The following is a 17735-nucleotide window of genomic DNA, read 5'->3' as shown; positions in this document are numbered from 1 at the left end:
CAAAACATCAATAACAATTTTCAATTGTCCATGGCTTTCTAAAACTATTTCATCTCTTGAAAATTTAAAGGCCTACATCATTCCCAAGTTCTTATTTGACGCGAGCGTGCTCTACACTTGCCTTATTATACCTATTCCTAAGTTCTTCTCTAACACAAGTATGCTCCTCACTTGTCTCATTATACCTTAGCATAACTAAAAAATTTACCCTTGAACAAACACCCATGATCGGGAAAAATTTTATAAATTTGCTTAACTTTTGAGCAATCTCTGCTTAATACAAGCTCCACATCGCTAGTATTTTCATTGTTTCTACCCATATTTGATTAAAAAAAAGTACCATTAAAAAATCTTCAAATTTTAATGTAGATTTGAACGTAAAATTTTCAAAGTACATATTTTCAAACTTTTTTTTCCAACATCTACAAAATAATAATTTCAACCTGCTCTAAGGCAAGCTCTTTCAAATCCAAATGTGAATCAAGTAAAATTTTAATTCAAACAAAACAAACTCCAATGCTGGCTCGTTCATTTTGTTTGCTGGCCCATACAATGTTGCATGTTAGTCCAAATGGAAAAGCCGGAGTAGCGTATTTAAAAAATTTTCAGTAGAGCATTTTACATCCTCTGCAACGCCCAAATAACTCATTTTACAGTGAACCTGCAAAAGCTATGATCTAACAAGGACATTCCATGTCGAGTTGTCTCACCGCTAAATGGGAGAAAATAATCCTCAAATCACAAATAAACAAAATTATTACAAATGTAAATCAGTGCTGAATTGCCACAGGATTGGATAGGAGAGAAGTGAGGGATTGTCAGCAAACACATCACCAATTCATAAACCCATTCAAAACATGACTTCGTTGTAGTCTTCACGACAAATATTAACGTCAAACCCCTCAATGCAAATCCATACACCCTCTAAACCAAAAACAACACAGTGCATTAGTATCTTCTCCTAGGACTCCTTGACCGATGCGCTCGTCCTGATCTGCAAAAATTTAAACAGCACCGGGTTATATTCCCAGCCAAACATGAAGAAATAACAGATAAACCTGTGAGGTGCTCAGGATCTCAAGAAAGTCATGTACATACATAGTCAAAAGACAACTCCTATCAACACATAAAAAATGAAGCATATTGTATCCATTATGCAGTCCACCCCTTTCTGGGCCACATGTCATGCACAGGCTAAGAGATTTGCTTAATTGTCCAGCACTGAATCTAAGCCATAATCACCCAATCCAAGAACTTCCACATTCACAAAGTTGAAAGATTTTTGAGCATGTAGATTCGCTTAGGCCTAAAAAGCCCCATCATTTGGAGAAAACTGCTTATATGGCCCTTCTGCAAATTCTACTTTCCAGAACTATATGCAGGCTTATACATAATTTAAATTATTAAAAAAGTTTATGAAGATGGAAAATCCTAAATTTAACATGTTTATCATACTTCTACAGTTAGTATAATCATTACTGGAGAGATCTTTTTACCATTTCACAGACATTTTCCCTCTTAATAACAGAGCAAATACAATTTATACAAACAAACCTCATGTTCTTTCTTCTGATGGGTCCATTGATAAATGCCCAATCAACATTGATGATCTGTGTCAGAAGTTCAGTTCCATTCATTGCAGCTATTGCATTCTGTGCTTCCTCAAATTTCTCATATTCTATCAGTGCATAACCCTTGTGAAACAATTAGTCAGGTTAATAATTCCATACTGAAAAAAAGTAGTACTTCAAACTTTCAACAAGGAAAAGTAGCCAATTACATAGTTGGCTGCCATGATCAACATAGATACAAGGAATAATAAAATCAACACCACATAAATATGAGGATATCAAACTAATAATATTCAAGTTACCCAAATTAATTACAATGCATCATATGCTTACCAGGAATAACATGCCTTCAATACTTGTTACAACCTTATATTTTTTAATCAGGATGTAATATTTCTGTTGAGCGTTTTAATTTTTTGATCTCTTCACAATCCCTTAACATGGTAGCCACTTCTAACAAATATTATATAATCTAACACAAGACTTCAGCAAAGAAGCTTTATTTTGGTTAGGGAAAATTATTATTTAATCCCTGCATTTTAATAAAACTAAATACTTAGTCCCTCTATTTGAAAAGATACACTATTTTGTTCTCCTATATTTAGTCCGTTAAACTGTTTAATCCCTTTATCAAATTTTCCATTAGTTAAAGAATTTTGAAACTTATTAATTGGTCCATATATTTTGAAAAAAATACTATTTAGTCTATCTATTTTAATGAAACTAATTAATTAATTCCTTTATTTTGAAAAACATATTTTTAGATAAATATAGAAATTTTGTTGTGTAGAGACTAAATTTGAATTTATATTTTTTTAAATCATTAAAATATTTTAATTTAATTCCATGTGCATCATTTTTGTATTTTCTTTATTGGGAACAATACTTGATCCAGATCTTCAAGTAATCTAGGCAATAATTCAAGACAATTGATTCCCAATAGAGAAAACAAAAAAAAAAACCTAGGGAATTGAATGAAATTATACTTGCACAATTTAAAAAAATGTAAATTCACATTTATTTTCTATACAGCAAAATTTATATTTTTCATATAGGAATATGTTTTTCAACATATTGGGACCAACTAATTAGTTTCACTAAAATAAAGGAACTAAATAGTAGTGTTCTTCAAAATTCAAGGACTAACTAATTAGTTTCATTAAAATAGAAAGACTAAATAATAGTTTGACTGGTATTAACTTACAAAAAATTTAACGGAGGGACTAAGTAATTTAGAGGAAGTAAAATACAAAGATTAAATAGTGTATTTTTCAAAATAAAGGCATCAAGTAGTTAGTTTCGCTAAATACATGAACTACATAGTAATTTTCCCTTTTGGTTACAAGACACATACAAATTAACTACTATTTGGGAGCTTATTGTAGATGATTAAGAATATAATCACGACCTATGATAACTATATAACTTCAAGCTCTAATGGTCTCTTTTTTTACATTAGTTTGATTGATGCATGATTTATAGTCAAAGGGTACAACTATTCTGTTTTACCAGCTCGAACAAGCCAAGTTATTAAGATCTTCATTCTATATCAAAAAACTATTCCCAGTTTGGAATTTTTTTTTTTTTTTTTGTTCGAATTAAAACTCTCCAGGACTGTAAAGGCAAACAATTCAACAAAGGTTCCAGTATTCAAAATTAGCATTTTAATAGTTCACTTCGCACTTTGCATTTCAACCTAAAAAGGAGCCCATCTGAAATAAACAACCTACAATATGTTATTTAGACATTAGAAAGAAAATAGAAGGAAGAAAAAAAATGTATCACTTACCTTAACGAACCCAGTTCGGCGATCAAGATTTAAATGCAAATTTTTTATCTCACCAAAATCACCAAAAGCATTTTGCAAATCATCCTCTTGTGCCTCTTCATGCACTCCAGTGACTAAAATAATCCATCCTTCAATAGCTACAAAGTTTTACAGGAAACAGAAAGTTTTTTGCTTACTACAAATGTGAATAGACAAATTCAATTGAATAGATTATGGAATTGCTATCACCAGTTTGGAGGGAAAGAACAGTTAGAGTAACAAGTAAGAAATCTTTGGCCAACAACAAAGCCTTATTTTTTTCCAACAGAATGAGGACTTCTAATATGAGTATTAGGGTATTAGGATTCAGACTTCACAGTAAATAGATTTATGAATCATCCAGAATACATGGATGTTTTTAAAAACTTCCAATTAGAGGAGCAAATTTGGTAGGTTTATGCTCAACTAACTTTGAGGTCGCAGTAGTTTCTAAAGCTTTAACTAAAGAGTTTCCTTGTCTTGAAGACAGGCAACATACCTCCATTCTCGACTTTGCAAGGTGGGAGGACAGATCCTAAAATTCAAGCAACGCATCTTTGTATATGCAAGGGGGTACTAGGTTTCTGGTGGATCATGTATATGACTAAGCAAACTTAGTATTGCTGGTCTGTAGCACATCTGCTGCATTACATTTCTCTAACAGAAAATCTGACTTCCACTTCATTCTAGTCATTTCCACTTACAGTTACCTAAATCTCCTAGGCTAGTCTCCTAATTTTTACTTAATCAGAAGTGAATGCATAGTAAACCCCATCAAAACCCTATATCATCATTATCACTCAGATTATAACCTAAAGCCCAATAACGAATTAGAATAGTTAGGTATCTAACCGAGATCAATTGGTTTTTATGAAACTCATTGTTCAACTAGGCTCTTCATAAATTTACCTACCACAGAACTCAAAATACATCGAAAAAAAAAAACAGATGAACAATATGCAAACGTATTAGAAAGGGATAAGAATACTAACATCGCTGAGGGCCAGGACCGCCATCGGAGCCGAGGGAATCGAAGTCACGAGAGGCAAGGCGGGTCTGGCGGTCGGCATCAGCCTCCTCTCTGAAGCCACGGCCTTTAGTCTTTCTGGCAGCGGAAAGAGAGGAAGAACCTCCGGTTATTGCAGACTTCAGCTTGGGGAGCGGTGCCCGAGGTGAGGCGTCAACGTCGACTGCTCCATCCTCGTCCATCAGATCGTCCTCCTCCGGCTCGAAGTCCACCGCTTCCGCATCTGCGTTAGCCATTCTCTCTATGTTACGCTCGATGTATATGCGTAAGCAGGGTTCAAGTTCGACTTCACGACTCTGGGCGAAGGAACGGGGGCTTTGGTAAAGTGCACTGCCAGAAAAATTAGGGCGATTTCAAGACTTGTATTTATAGCAAGGGTTTGGTTTGGACATTCTCTTCATTAACGGGTCGAGTCTCGGGTTTGGTTCAGCCTGACAAATAAAACGCACCGTTTTCTTTATTTCACTCCCTGCAAATCAAAGAAGCTTCCCTTTCTTACAATGGGGTTTTGTGCCGTTAACATCCAGATTAATTTCATTTATTCAACTTAATTCATCGTATTAGTAATAACCATTAATTTTAATTTATATAAAAAACTTTTCTAATTTTAATTTGAATATTACTAAAATTTTTATAATCTATTATTATCCGTTAACATTTTTAAGGTAACTTATAATTAAATTTCACTTTTCATTTTCAACTTTAATAAATATATTATAAATCTAACAAAATTTTTTAAATTTTAATTTAATATATAAATAATTTTAATATGAAATATATTAAATAATAATTAAAATTAAATATATTATTTATTAATTTAAAAAATAAAGATAAAACTATATATAATATTAATTTATATTAAAAAATAAAATTATTCATATTTAGTTAGAGTTTAAATATTTTAAAATAAATTAAAACAATTATATATTATTAAATTTTTTATATTAAAATAAAATTAAAAGAATTAAAATAAATTAAACATAAATTTTTTAGATATTAATTTAAAATTAAATTAAAAATAATATATGTAAAAATAATATTTTATATAATAAATTAAATAATTAATTATAAATATTCATAAAAATATTAGATCGTTTTAAAAGTATAATTTTAATTTATATAAAGTAAAAATAAATGAAGATTGGCTGTATAAAGTTGAGGGACTATTTATGAAATGGTAAGTTTAGTAATACTCATATAGAAATGATTTGCCCAAAGGAACGACGACGTATTGGGGATGGTTATCAGCCGGAATTGGCTCGGTCAGTCGGTTTCTTTTGTGGGATTTCTCTTCGCTGCATTTAACTATAGTATCACCTCAGCCATTTAAAATAACCGGTAATACCGGGTTCTCCTCTTCCACACATTGCTCAAAGAAATAGTATTTTATGAGAAAGTTTGTCTTCAATCTTGTATTAAATTGGTATCTTCTTGTGGTATTGAGGCTTTGATGGTGGAGCTTTGAAGGCAATGCAGATTCTGAGTTCTCTTCAATACTGTGGTGAACACAAGCGATATTTGAGGGGTGAATGGTTAAGGTTAACTCATCATGCCAAGAAACAACACAACATTGCTTCAATTTCATAAATTTACATATATGTGTTCTAGCCTTGTACCCTGTTTGGTACTTGTTTAGGCTTTAGCTGTTTTGTAGTATTTCTATTTAAAATGTATTGAATTTAATATAAACTTATTTTTGAATAACCTCTGATTAACATAATTAACATACTTTTTTTTTGCATATTTTTTTTTCTCAGTTGTAAATCAAACAGCAATATCAAACATACACTTGGAGTGAGAAGCAAAAATTGGGAGAATGGTTTTGAGTGGTTCACTTTTAGTTAATTGCTGTGGCTAACAGTAGTCTTCTGTGTGTATTAACGGGTCATCAAATGACAAGTTCTCCACTACCAAGCCAGAGCAAGTGAAAGAGAGATGCAAGTTATGAATTAAGTTTGATGGGAGCCAATCCAGTGAATATGAGATCCCTGAAGACAATACTTTTATGCCAAATTTTGCATTGTGAATTCTGGATGTACTTTTCATTTCCCTAATGATGCAAGTCAGGGTTTACAAATAAGATCTTTTGTTCTGGTTTTCCTGATTTTCATTCCTCTGTGTGGCAGATATTACTACTTCCTGGCACCCTTTACTCTCCCTATACTTGTTGCTGTATACTTCCATTGGCTTAGCATGACGCTTTTTAAGCATGCATGACATTCTTAGCACAAGCTTGAAGCAGCGGAACAATGGAAGAAGAAGAAAAGAAGAATAAGAGGACAAACAATTGCCAGGTATTCCTTTAACCCACCCGGGTAAATTGCAAACATTGTGAATAGAAATCTATATCAATTAGTCAAGTAGCTATGAAGTTTGTTATTACTTTGATATTAGTTCTACCTTTCCTTTTTGGTATATGAGTTGTATCTTGACTAGCAATTTCAATGAGAAAGATCAGAATGATTAATTAATGGCGTGAAGTTTTGTTGATTTAGAAGTTTACATATTTTGAATGCTGCAATTGGGGAATCTAATGTCTACTTTATTTCTTGTTGATTCGTTGAAAGGGACCTAAAAAAGGTTTTTATTATTTATAATATTCTATTTTCTACTTGGCATGAGAAGCAAGCTACTGCTATGGATTGATTATCAAATGTGGATGCTCTAATCACCATTAATATCAGGACATCAATGGCGTCATGCTTTGATTCTAGTTTCTATGTTTTTTGTTTTATAGCTATATATGTTTATTTGGACTTTTTCTTTTCTTGTAAGAATGAATTTGGACTAACTATTACCTAAAAGAATTAAGCCTGCAACTTTTAAGTTAATGTTTATGGAATTGCTAGCCTAGTAGTCACTAGTTTTCCTACCAAGCATGGTGTATGGGAGGCCATTATTCAATCACTGCAGAATGCAATCTGAAGAAGCCGAGATAAAGTTTAGTCAATGTGGTGATTTTGTGCCTAAAGTCATTAATGGGTGCACTTTTTTTCAATTTTCAAACATAGGCTGACTTTCCTTGCTTGATATGTTTGCTTTTCGCCTTGTCTTTTCTTCCATTTGAAATAAAATTTTAAATTGAACTTGCTAATTACATATGGTGCTATAAGGTAGGCAATCTTTATTATGCATTTAATTGCCAAGGGCAAAATACTATTTGCTGAATAAAATCTACTTATCATGACTGTTTATGAGGTACACCATCAATAATTTAGCCTTTAACCCTTTCCCAGGCAGTCATCCATCATGTGACAAAGTAGAGAATTGCAGCTATGTGCATTCTGGTCAATCATACACATCACACGCTATGGATACTAGAGGTTGAAATAAAATCACCCTATTATCCAGCAAAATTATGCTTATTTTTCACATGATATAATTGGATATCATTTGTTTTCTTGGCAATGTGCTCTGAAATTCCTATTTTTTCTTTTCCTCCTTTGATATTTTCATTAAAAACTCCTGAAAGAAGTGTCATTTTACATCCTGGCCATGGGACCAAAAATAGGCTGTGCAGCTGGTCCTGCTAATCACATATTAGCATGCAAATTCATATTGTTGTCATAAATTGGTTAAAAATAAGGTGTTTATGCTACATACAAGACTTAGGCAAACCTCTTTCTTAAGTTAACTTTTGGGGTGAAGTTAGTAATTAAAGTTTATCCTGCTTTAATGTTGGGCCATCCACAAATGTGTTTATTTGTAAATGTTCATACTTGGGATAAGTGTTTGTGCTACACATATGATATCACAATCTAAACCTATGGGCCAGACCAGCACTATAACCTGACCGGCATAAAAACTCCGAGACCCGTAGTAAATCTTACTATTTCCAAACCCATGACAAAGCTCATAATTTAGGCCCAACATGCATATAAAATAATTTAAATTAAACTATTATAATTTTATTTCGGGTCAACTTAACCCAATTAGAAATTAAAATTAGGAGAGTCTAGCTCAATCCTATTACATCATTTATAAACTATTTTAAAAAAATCATAAAAAAAATTTTATTTATTAATACAAAAACTTAAATTTATACAAATCACATCATAATAACAAAAAGGTAATTTGGAACACTCACACACCCAATAATATTCAAACAGTACATATATAGGAGTTGATCTCCTATACAGCTCTCTTAATCCAATCTCTGCCAGCGAATGTCTCTCAAGCCGGACTTTCGCTTGATAAACCGAATGCGAGGGCCAGCGAGATTATCTCGAGTCGTGCCTACCCCGTCTTATCTATAAAGGACTGGGTCTCACCAAGTGTCTCTCAAGCCACATCTACCTGTCCTATCCATATCCAATACCTCACACAACATGCATGCTAACACAAGCACACTGCTTCAAATTACCATAAACAATATCTATGACACTTCATCAATTAAGAATGCAATATAAAACGTGCCTAGTGTTTAACTACATAGATACATATTTATAAGTGATGCATGGGCATGCCTGAACAAATAATAATATTGAAATTATAATTAAAATTAATATTTTACTCACAGTACACCAGATACTACTGTAAAGGTTGGGTGAAGAAAGATGGTTGACTCTGATCACGTACATAATTTTATTATAAACTTAGTAGTGCTAATTCAAATAAAAATAAATTTAAAGAGTCAAGCACATTCTAATTTATGTCGAAAATTTAACAGAATTTCTCCTATACCTAGGATCTACCCAACCTGCAAAAAGATTCAAATAACATTTCTAAATCTCAATTTCCATAATCACATCTCATCAATATCATATGGCCCATCCTGGACCCTCCAAACCAGACAATAGTCATAAACTTGAAAATTTATATTTTAATCCCTATAATTGACATTTTGTAAAAATTCATTCAAACAAGCTCTAAAAATTTTAGAACCCATGAATATTTTATAAATTTTTATTCAAGAATATTACTAAATTCTATAAGTTTCCAACAGCTAACATGTTCCCAATTCAACCCAAATCAACATGCACATATTTAACTCTCCATCCTCAAGCTGCAACCAATCCTATAAAATTTAAATATCATATTTTTAGATGATCTTATATGCTCAGACGCTAAAAATCTAACTAAAACCCATATATATTTTTTAAAAATATTTCACAATCACTTAAAAATTTAACAAATACCATAAATATCTCCAAATAATTTTACTTTCATCATATATTTTTTTTAGAATTTTTCTGTTTAAGAAACACTGTATTTAAGCACCAAATATTGAGAAATAATGTTAATAATCTTACCAAAAACTTATATGTATCTCAAAAATTCTAAAAATTTATGCGAAAGCCTTTGAAAGTTGAATCATCCCCAAAGCACACCAGAGCCACCATCGGAACCACCGTGCACGGTAGCCAACCGTCGATCACCGGCGATATCTGTCGGAACTGGTCACACCAAAATATTCCTCTCCTCCTTCTAAGTCCATCGATTCAACGATCAGATTGTTGGAAATCTCATCAGAAAGTAAAAAAAATTTAATTTTCTTTCTCCTCGTAGGCATCGGAAACGGCCATCAAATCCAACAAGGCTAGTCTCATCTGAAAGAGCTCTCTATTAGGAGTCCATAACCGCGGGAATCACTCCAATCAGACATCGGAATCGCCGGATACGAGCGTTCAAAGTTTGGGATCCGTTTTTCTGTCTCATGCCTTGCTGCCATTGTCGCCGCTACCGAGGCTCGCGGACGTCACCGGAAGTCGCGGTGATTCTTTGGTGGGCCTAGGTATCGCCACCGATGGGGGTCACCGAGCAAGAAAAGGAAGAGAGGGAGAGAGATGAGAGGGATAGTGGTGGTGGTGGAGGGGGAGAGAGAGAGAAATCAATTTTTTTTATTATTATTATTATTATTAAATTAAACTTTTAAAATATTTAACATTAAAATATTATAGCCCGCAATACAATATAATATAACTATATATATATATATATTTTTTCATTTTTATTTTTATTTATTTATTCTAATTATCTTCGTTTATTTTAAAATCAATTCAAATAAATCTTATAATATTAATAGTATAATTTTTTTTTATTTTATTTATAATTTAAAAATTTGAGTTGTTATATATGACTCATGCAAATCTATACTTTTTAAGCTAATTTTTGGAGTGAAGTTAGGCTATTCTATTTTCTTTACACGCATAACCATGCAGACATATGGTGAAGAAAGGATTGACGACTGCGTGCCCTGTTAGTTTTTAAGCTTTTGGGCTCTACTGGTAAAGGTAAGGCCATTTTGGGACAATTTTATGTATTGCACATGGCTAGAGTCCAAGACTGGAAGGAAAATAAAGACTGAAGATGTAGAGAAAAACAACAAAAGAAAAATAAAATATTAAGGAGGATATGAACAAAACACAACATGTTGATATTGTTTGATAGTTTTTAATTTCCCTGAAGAAGTATGCGTTATAAGCCATTCTAGGTAATGGGTTGACACATTTGCCAATACTTGAATACAATAATATACTACTACAGAATCCGTATGTTATGGTTATATTTTTTGAATACCAAACAATAAATTGTCACTCCTTCCATGAAATTTTCACTTCCAATGACAATAAAATAATGCTTAAGATGTATATATAATTTTTGTATTTGCAATTACGAAAAGAAGAAGGCAATTGATTTTGAAAATTTTTTAGATTTCTGCAATATAATTATAATTTTAAATTTTTAGCTTTTAAAAAATTTAATTCCTACATTTATTAAACATTCTGTTAAAAAATTAAAATTAAAAGCCGACTCTAATAGCTAAATTAAAAAAAAAAAAAAAAAGCACCAAAACTCTCAATCTTGTTTAATTTGTAGCCCAAACTAAATAAAATTTTTTCATGGGTTGGGCTAGTTGCTAGTTTTCACCCTAAATTGGATACCACATAGACGGAAGGGTATATACCCACTTGATAGGGACAAGCCAGACTCAATTATTTGGGGGATAAATTTTACTCACAATTACTTAATTTTACTAACTAATTGTTTTATTTTAGTTATTAGTTATTATATTTTAATTTATTTAAAAAAAATATTATTTTTTTATTAAAAAATCAGAATTTAATAGAATTTCCAATAAAAATACTATATAAAGCTACATATGATACACCATATAAGAGCTTCATAAAAAATTTTACTAAATTCTATTATGGGTGACTGTTAGTGAATAAAAAATAAAAAATGAGTAATTTTATTTAAACATATTAAAGTATAATGACTTAATTGAATAATTAAAAAAGTTGAGTGGGTATTGAAAAAAATTTATCCATTATTTAGTGTTTAGCCACTATTTAAGATTCAACTTAATAAAAATTTAATTTATTTCAATTTATTTTTTTTAATGAACAAATTAATTGAGCTGATTTTAAATTTATTAATATTTAATTTATTAAAATTAATGAATATATTTATTTATAAGTTTATGAACATATTCATTAAATATGCGAGTGAATTTATTTATTAAATAGTCATATAAGTGAGTTCATTAAATAAACTCGTTAACTAATTCATTAAATTGACCCTTTTATTAATTTATTTATAAATTTGTTAGTTTTACGGTTATACTAAAATTTGAATTATTTTAAATATTATATTTTATAATAATATAAATAAATTAATTTTATTTATGATTATTTTAAAAAATAATATTTTAATAATTATTATTTAAAATTATAGAATAATTAAATTATTTAAAATATAGCTATAAATTTAAAAATATAACTAAGCATATATTTTTTAATTAAAAATATTGTTATAATTTATTGAAATTTATCGTTAAATAAATTTTAAATAATAATGAATAACTTTATAATTTTCAACAATTTAATTAGTCAAATTTAATAATTTCAATTCAAATTTAAATTTATAAATTTAATAAATAAATTAAATATAAATTATGCTTATTCAAATGAGCATGCAGAAATTTACCAATTTCTCCCACAAACAGCGGAAAGGCCCAAGGAGCAGTGATAACCCCGCCCTTTGTTTGGATACGTGAAAAAATAAGAGGAAGGAAAACAAAGAAGGAATTTTACTTTTCTTTATTTAAAAAGAGGGGAAAAAATAAAATGGAGAGGAAAAATAACTTTTATTTTTTTTTTAGATATTTTTCTTTAAATTAAAAAGAAAATAAAAAAAAATTCTATAAAAAGAGTACTTTTATTTTGAAATTTGTGTATGTGTGCGCGTATGTGAAAGAGGAAAAATATTGATTTTGCTAAAATTATTATTTATTTATAAAATTAATTATAATTATATTTTTATTGTGAAAATTAATTTTAAATTTTATATAAATTTAAAATTATTAATTTTAAAGTTAATATAAATTTAAATTTCTTATTTTTATTTATATTTAACTTTACTTAAATATAAAATTTTTTAAGAAATAATTAATTAAAATAAAAAATAAAAAATAAAAAATATAATTTAACCATATTATATAAAATGCTTTATTAGTATTTACTTTTTCAAATTTATATTTACAATTAGTTTTCTATTATATATATTTAAAATATTTTACTAGTCATATATTATTTTTCAAGCTAATTTTCATTTAAGAATTTTTTTTATTTCAATGAAACAATATATTAATATTTATAAAATTATAAATATTAATTAAAATTAAATATTTTAATGACTATAATTTATAAAAATAAAAATAATATAAATCATCCAAAGATTATTATTAATTTTAAAATTTCTTAAGTGGACAACTTAAAAGGAATTTTATTTAATTCTAATTAAAGATCAATATTAAAAAAAAATTATTAAAGACAATTAAATTTAAACCTAATTAATTTATTATCATGTATATCTATATTATTGCAAGTATGATTTCTCAAAAATTGTTATTACAAAGCTAACATTAAATCACTTATAAAATTTTATCTCTTACATTAATAATAAATAAATGACTAATATTAATAATATATTAATTAATTAAATTTTTATTTTTATTTTTATTTTTATCCCTTTTAGCATTAAAAAAATATTGTTTATGGTTCTTATTTTTTAATGAAAATTTTTTTATAAAAATTGAAATAAAAAAGATATTGTAACATTATTTTAAATTATGAAAAATTAAAATAAATATGTGTAAATCAAACTTAAAAAAAAAAAGGAAAATAATAGAATTTAAATGAATTAAATTCAATGAGCTAATTTACATTTATTATTAATTTATTTTAATTTTAAACATTTCCTCTATTTATATATTTAAAACTTATTATTATATTTTTTATTATATTATTTTTAAATTTATAATTAAGTTAATATTATATATTAATAACATAATACATAACTTTCATAAAAATATGATCGAATGAAATAAATAAATTTAAATTGATAAATATTTTATTTTTATAATTAATTAAAATTACATTAAAAGTAATATTTTAATTTAAATAATTAAATATAATATTTATAATATTATTGATGCTACTCACCCAAATCCCACTCATTCGTGGGATGTTTGCCTGCTTAGTAGGAATAATATTATTTGCCCCATCCAGCTAGTATAAGAATGTTCGCCCACTCGCCCATTAGACGTTCGCCTGTCCAGCTAGTATAAGGATCTTCACCCACGGATCATGCTCGCCTAACAGGCATAAGGGATGCTAGGAGATCTCCTTGTCATAGGAGATCTCCCTCTCATGGCAAATCTCCCTCCCCCAGGAGAGAATTCCGAGATAGTCGTATGACGAGTTAGAATCCTAACAAGAGGATGATTCATAGACAAATAGGAACTCTATCAACAGGATAGTCCGAGATATTCGGGGATTAATTCCTATCACGACTTAACACTTCTTGTCACGACCCAACCTATGGGCCGGACCGGCACTAGGACCTGGGCTAGCCTAAAGCCCCCGAGGCCCGTAGTAAGCCTAACTGTTCATTAACCCAACTCTAAGGCCCATTTGGGCCCAATTTCAAGAAACCAAACGGACAGAATCCGGCCATAAAATGGACTTTCCAACGGGGAGTTTTCGACTCACCCGACCTGTAAACATAATAAATACTCAATTGGGGAGCTCAGCTCACCCTCCACATACTCATATCCTCATAAAAATAAATGGGAGCTCAGCTCCCTCATCCAATCCATCAAACATACATATCATTATACGTTTACAGGTCCAACATGATAATAATATTACAGACCATAATCAAATAAATACTTCTAACACATGCGGAAATTCTAGGAGTAAATAAAATTACACAAATATTGATAAACAACCTGCGAAGGAGAAAAGCAGGTTAACCAAAAATAAAATCCTCCTATAGCCTGAAAAAAATATTGAACAGGAGTGAGCGTTCGACTCAGAGAGTAAAATATCAATTTTAACCATAATCTCTATAACTATCTAAAACTAATGCACCCTGTAGAGTGAAATGCAACATCAACATCATTTTCACATCATAACATCAAAAAGGTAATTTGGAGCACTCACGCACCCTGTAGCATCAATCATAACATATGGGAGCTGATCCCTATCTGACTCTCTTAAATCCAACTCGTGCCGAAGAACTCAAGCGGACTTTCTCTTAATAAACTAATTCGAGGGTCCCATCTAAGAACTCAATCCGTGACTAACCCTAGAAGGATCGGGTCCCAGCGAAGAACTCAAGCCGTGACTACCCGTCCTATCCATAGTCCACACCACATCACACGCACGCCAACGCACGCACACTGCTCCAAATTACCACAATAACATCATGGCACTTTAACAGTTATCAACGCATCATAAATCATGCCTAGAGTTTAACTACATAAATATATGCATATAAGTGATGCATGGGCATGCTGAATATATAATAATATCGAAATTACAATTAAAATTAATATTTTACTCACTGACGGTGGTCACCGAGGTGGTAGGCGGAGGAAGAAGGTCATCGGCTCACCTGACAATTTTATTACAATCATTTAATACAAATGACTCAATACAAATCAAGAAAATACCCAATACGTCCTAAGTCATGCCGAAAATCCGGCAGAGTCTCCTCTATACCTATGACCTACCCAACCTGTAAAAGGGCTCAAAACACACTTCTATATCCACAATCCATATATCCACAACTCAATCACATCACACAGCCCCTCCTGGGCCCATCAAATCAATCATCCATCATAATATGTAAAATTTCAATTTAGTCCTTATAGTTGATCATTTTTGCAAAAACTGCTCAAATAAGCTCTAAAAATTATAAAACTTTGCCCCGCGGTCCTTAGAAATATTACTAAGCTATTGCAAAAAGAATCGTAATTTTCTAAGCTACCACGAATATTTTATGAATTTTTAATCCTATTTAAGCACTAGAAAATTACGAAAAAGCAAGGTTCGGGTTTACCTTTGCCGATTCCGACTTCGGGAACGTGCTCGGGATGCCTAACAATGGTGGGGTAGCCAAAATCTCGATCCAATTCGGAGACTTTTCCTAGGGTCTGTTCGCCGGAAATTCACATCGGACAAGCCGTCGAATTTTCGCGAATTGAGGATACCTACACGAAGCCCAATAATAATATATAAAAATCAGGAGTGTTACACTTCTAATCCCAATGGGAGTCTCTCTCTCTCTCTCTCTCTCTCTATATATATATATATATATATATATATATATATATATATATATATGAAGATTAACGGGGTCTAATATCTATTTAACTAGCGGTCAACTAACACACTCGATACTTTCTTGTTTTGCATTCTTCCCCCCTTACAGAAAATTCGTCCTCGAATTTTACACAAGGCAGAATAAAGTACATGATTACACATTGAACAGATAAGGGTACTTGCTACGCATGTCCCGTTCTGACTCCAGTGCACTCTTCCTTGGCTCCTCTACAAAACCTTAACCATAGGGATCTGCTTTTGATCTTAGCTATCTCACTTGGTAGTCCACTATGGCTACAGTTGCTCCTCAAATGTCAAGTTCTCTTTTAGCTCTATTACATCCGGTTTGTAGTACATGACAAGGATCGGAATGTATTTCTGAGCATGGAGATGTGAAACACGGGATGAACGTGAGAAAGGTTGGGTGGTAGCTCCAACCGGTAGGCAACTGCTCCAACTCTATCAGTAACCTCAAAAGGTCCAATATACGGAGGTGCCAACTTGCCCTTCTTTCCAAATCTCATGACTCCCTTCATCGGAGAAACCTTCAGGAATACATAGTCGCCTACTGCAAACTCCATATCCCTCCGTCTGGGGTCTGCATAACTCTTCTGCCTACTGAAAGCTGTTTTCAATCGTTCCCTGATTAAAGGAACTATCTCTGAAGTGTACTGCACTAGGTCTACATCATGCACCTTCGCTTCTCCCATTTCTGTCCAACACAGAGGAGACCTACACTTTCTTCCATATAGTGCCTCATAGGGTACCATCCCTATGCTGGAATGGTAACTGTTGTTGTAGGCAAACTCCACCAAAGCTAGCTGCTCATCCCATTGACCTCCAAAATCCAAGACACTCATGCGAAGCATGTCTTCCAGTGTCTGGATTGTCCTTTCGGACTGTCCGTCTGTCTGAGGGTGGAAGGCCGTACTGAAGTTCAACTATGTGCCAAGTGCCTCCTGCAACTTTCTCCAAAACCGAGGAGTGAACTGGGGCCCTCTATCAGATATTATGGAAGCCGAAACTCCATGCAATCTGACTATTTCTCGAATGTAGAGCCGGGCGTACTGTGCCACAGAATATGTAGTCTTCACAAGCAAGAAGTGAGCTGATTTGGTTAGGCGGTCTACAATTACCCATATCGAATCATATCCTCGCGTGGTACGAGGCAACCCAGTCACAAAATCCATAGAAATCATTTCCCACTTCCATTCTGGGATAGGGAGCTCTTACAACTTCACGACGGTCTCTGTGTTCAAACTTCACCTTCTGACAAGTCAAGCACTTGGACACAAAGTCTGCTATGCCTCTCTTCATGCCATTCCACCAATAGCTATCTCTCACATCATGGTACATCTTGGTGGAACCTGGGTGGACACTGTACAGTGTATAGTGTGCCTCTCGCATGATTTCATTCCTGAGGTTGTCCACATTGGGCACACATATCCTAGAACCTTGCACTAGGGCGCCATCATTGGCAAATCCAAACTCACCACCTTCACCCTGCTGTACTCTTTCTATGATCTTCATTAATTATTGGTCTCTGTGTTGGGAAACTCTAACTCTATCTCGCAAGTCTGGCCTCACTGAAAAATGAGCCAACAAGACCCCCTCATCTGAAAGATCTAGGATTAAACCTTGATCCATCAACTCATGTACTTTCTGAATCAACGGTCTCTTCTCTGCTGAAATGTGCGCCAAACTGCCAGAAGATTTTC

The 17735-nt window shown here is 31.8% G+C and overlaps 1 protein-coding gene and 1 long non-coding RNA gene across 3 annotated transcripts; one reads left to right on the top strand and one right to left on the bottom strand.

Annotated features, from left to right (window-relative positions):
- Positions 1 to 562: 562 nt before the first annotated feature.
- On the bottom strand, positions 563 to 4757 carry LOC110666671 (RNA-binding protein Y14). Of its 2 annotated transcripts, XR_002497189.2 has the most exons (5): positions 4371 to 4757; positions 3361 to 3497; positions 1555 to 1694; positions 847 to 994; positions 563 to 750 (listed from the first exon to the last, which is right to left on the bottom strand). XR_002497189.2 is itself a non-coding variant. In XM_021827245.2 (4 exons), the coding sequence occupies exons 1-4, from the start codon at positions 4639 to 4641 to the stop codon at positions 949 to 951; spliced, it is 594 nt and encodes a 197-aa protein (XP_021682937.1). In that variant the 5' UTR covers positions 4642 to 4757; the 3' UTR covers positions 563 to 948. The 2 variants fall into 2 exon arrangements, 1 of the variants encoding a protein (XP_021682937.1); XM_021827245.2 differs by having other exon boundaries at positions 563 to 994.
- Positions 4758 to 5812: 1055 nt separating this feature from the next.
- LOC131175556 (uncharacterized) lies at positions 5813 to 6725 on the top strand. Its single transcript, XR_009145739.1, has 3 exons — positions 5813 to 5943; positions 6163 to 6440; positions 6532 to 6725. It is a non-coding gene; the product is annotated as an uncharacterized LOC131175556 (long non-coding RNA).
- The last annotated feature ends 11010 nt before the right edge of the window (positions 6726 to 17735 follow it).

Source organism: Hevea brasiliensis, chromosome 17 (assembly GCF_030052815.1).
Source record: "Hevea brasiliensis isolate MT/VB/25A 57/8 chromosome 17, ASM3005281v1, whole genome shotgun sequence".
Classification (NCBI taxonomy): Eukaryota; Viridiplantae; Streptophyta; class Magnoliopsida; order Malpighiales; family Euphorbiaceae; genus Hevea; species Hevea brasiliensis.
Note: the sequence above shows the minus strand (reverse complement) of the source record. Positions and strands in the feature narration are given on the sequence as shown.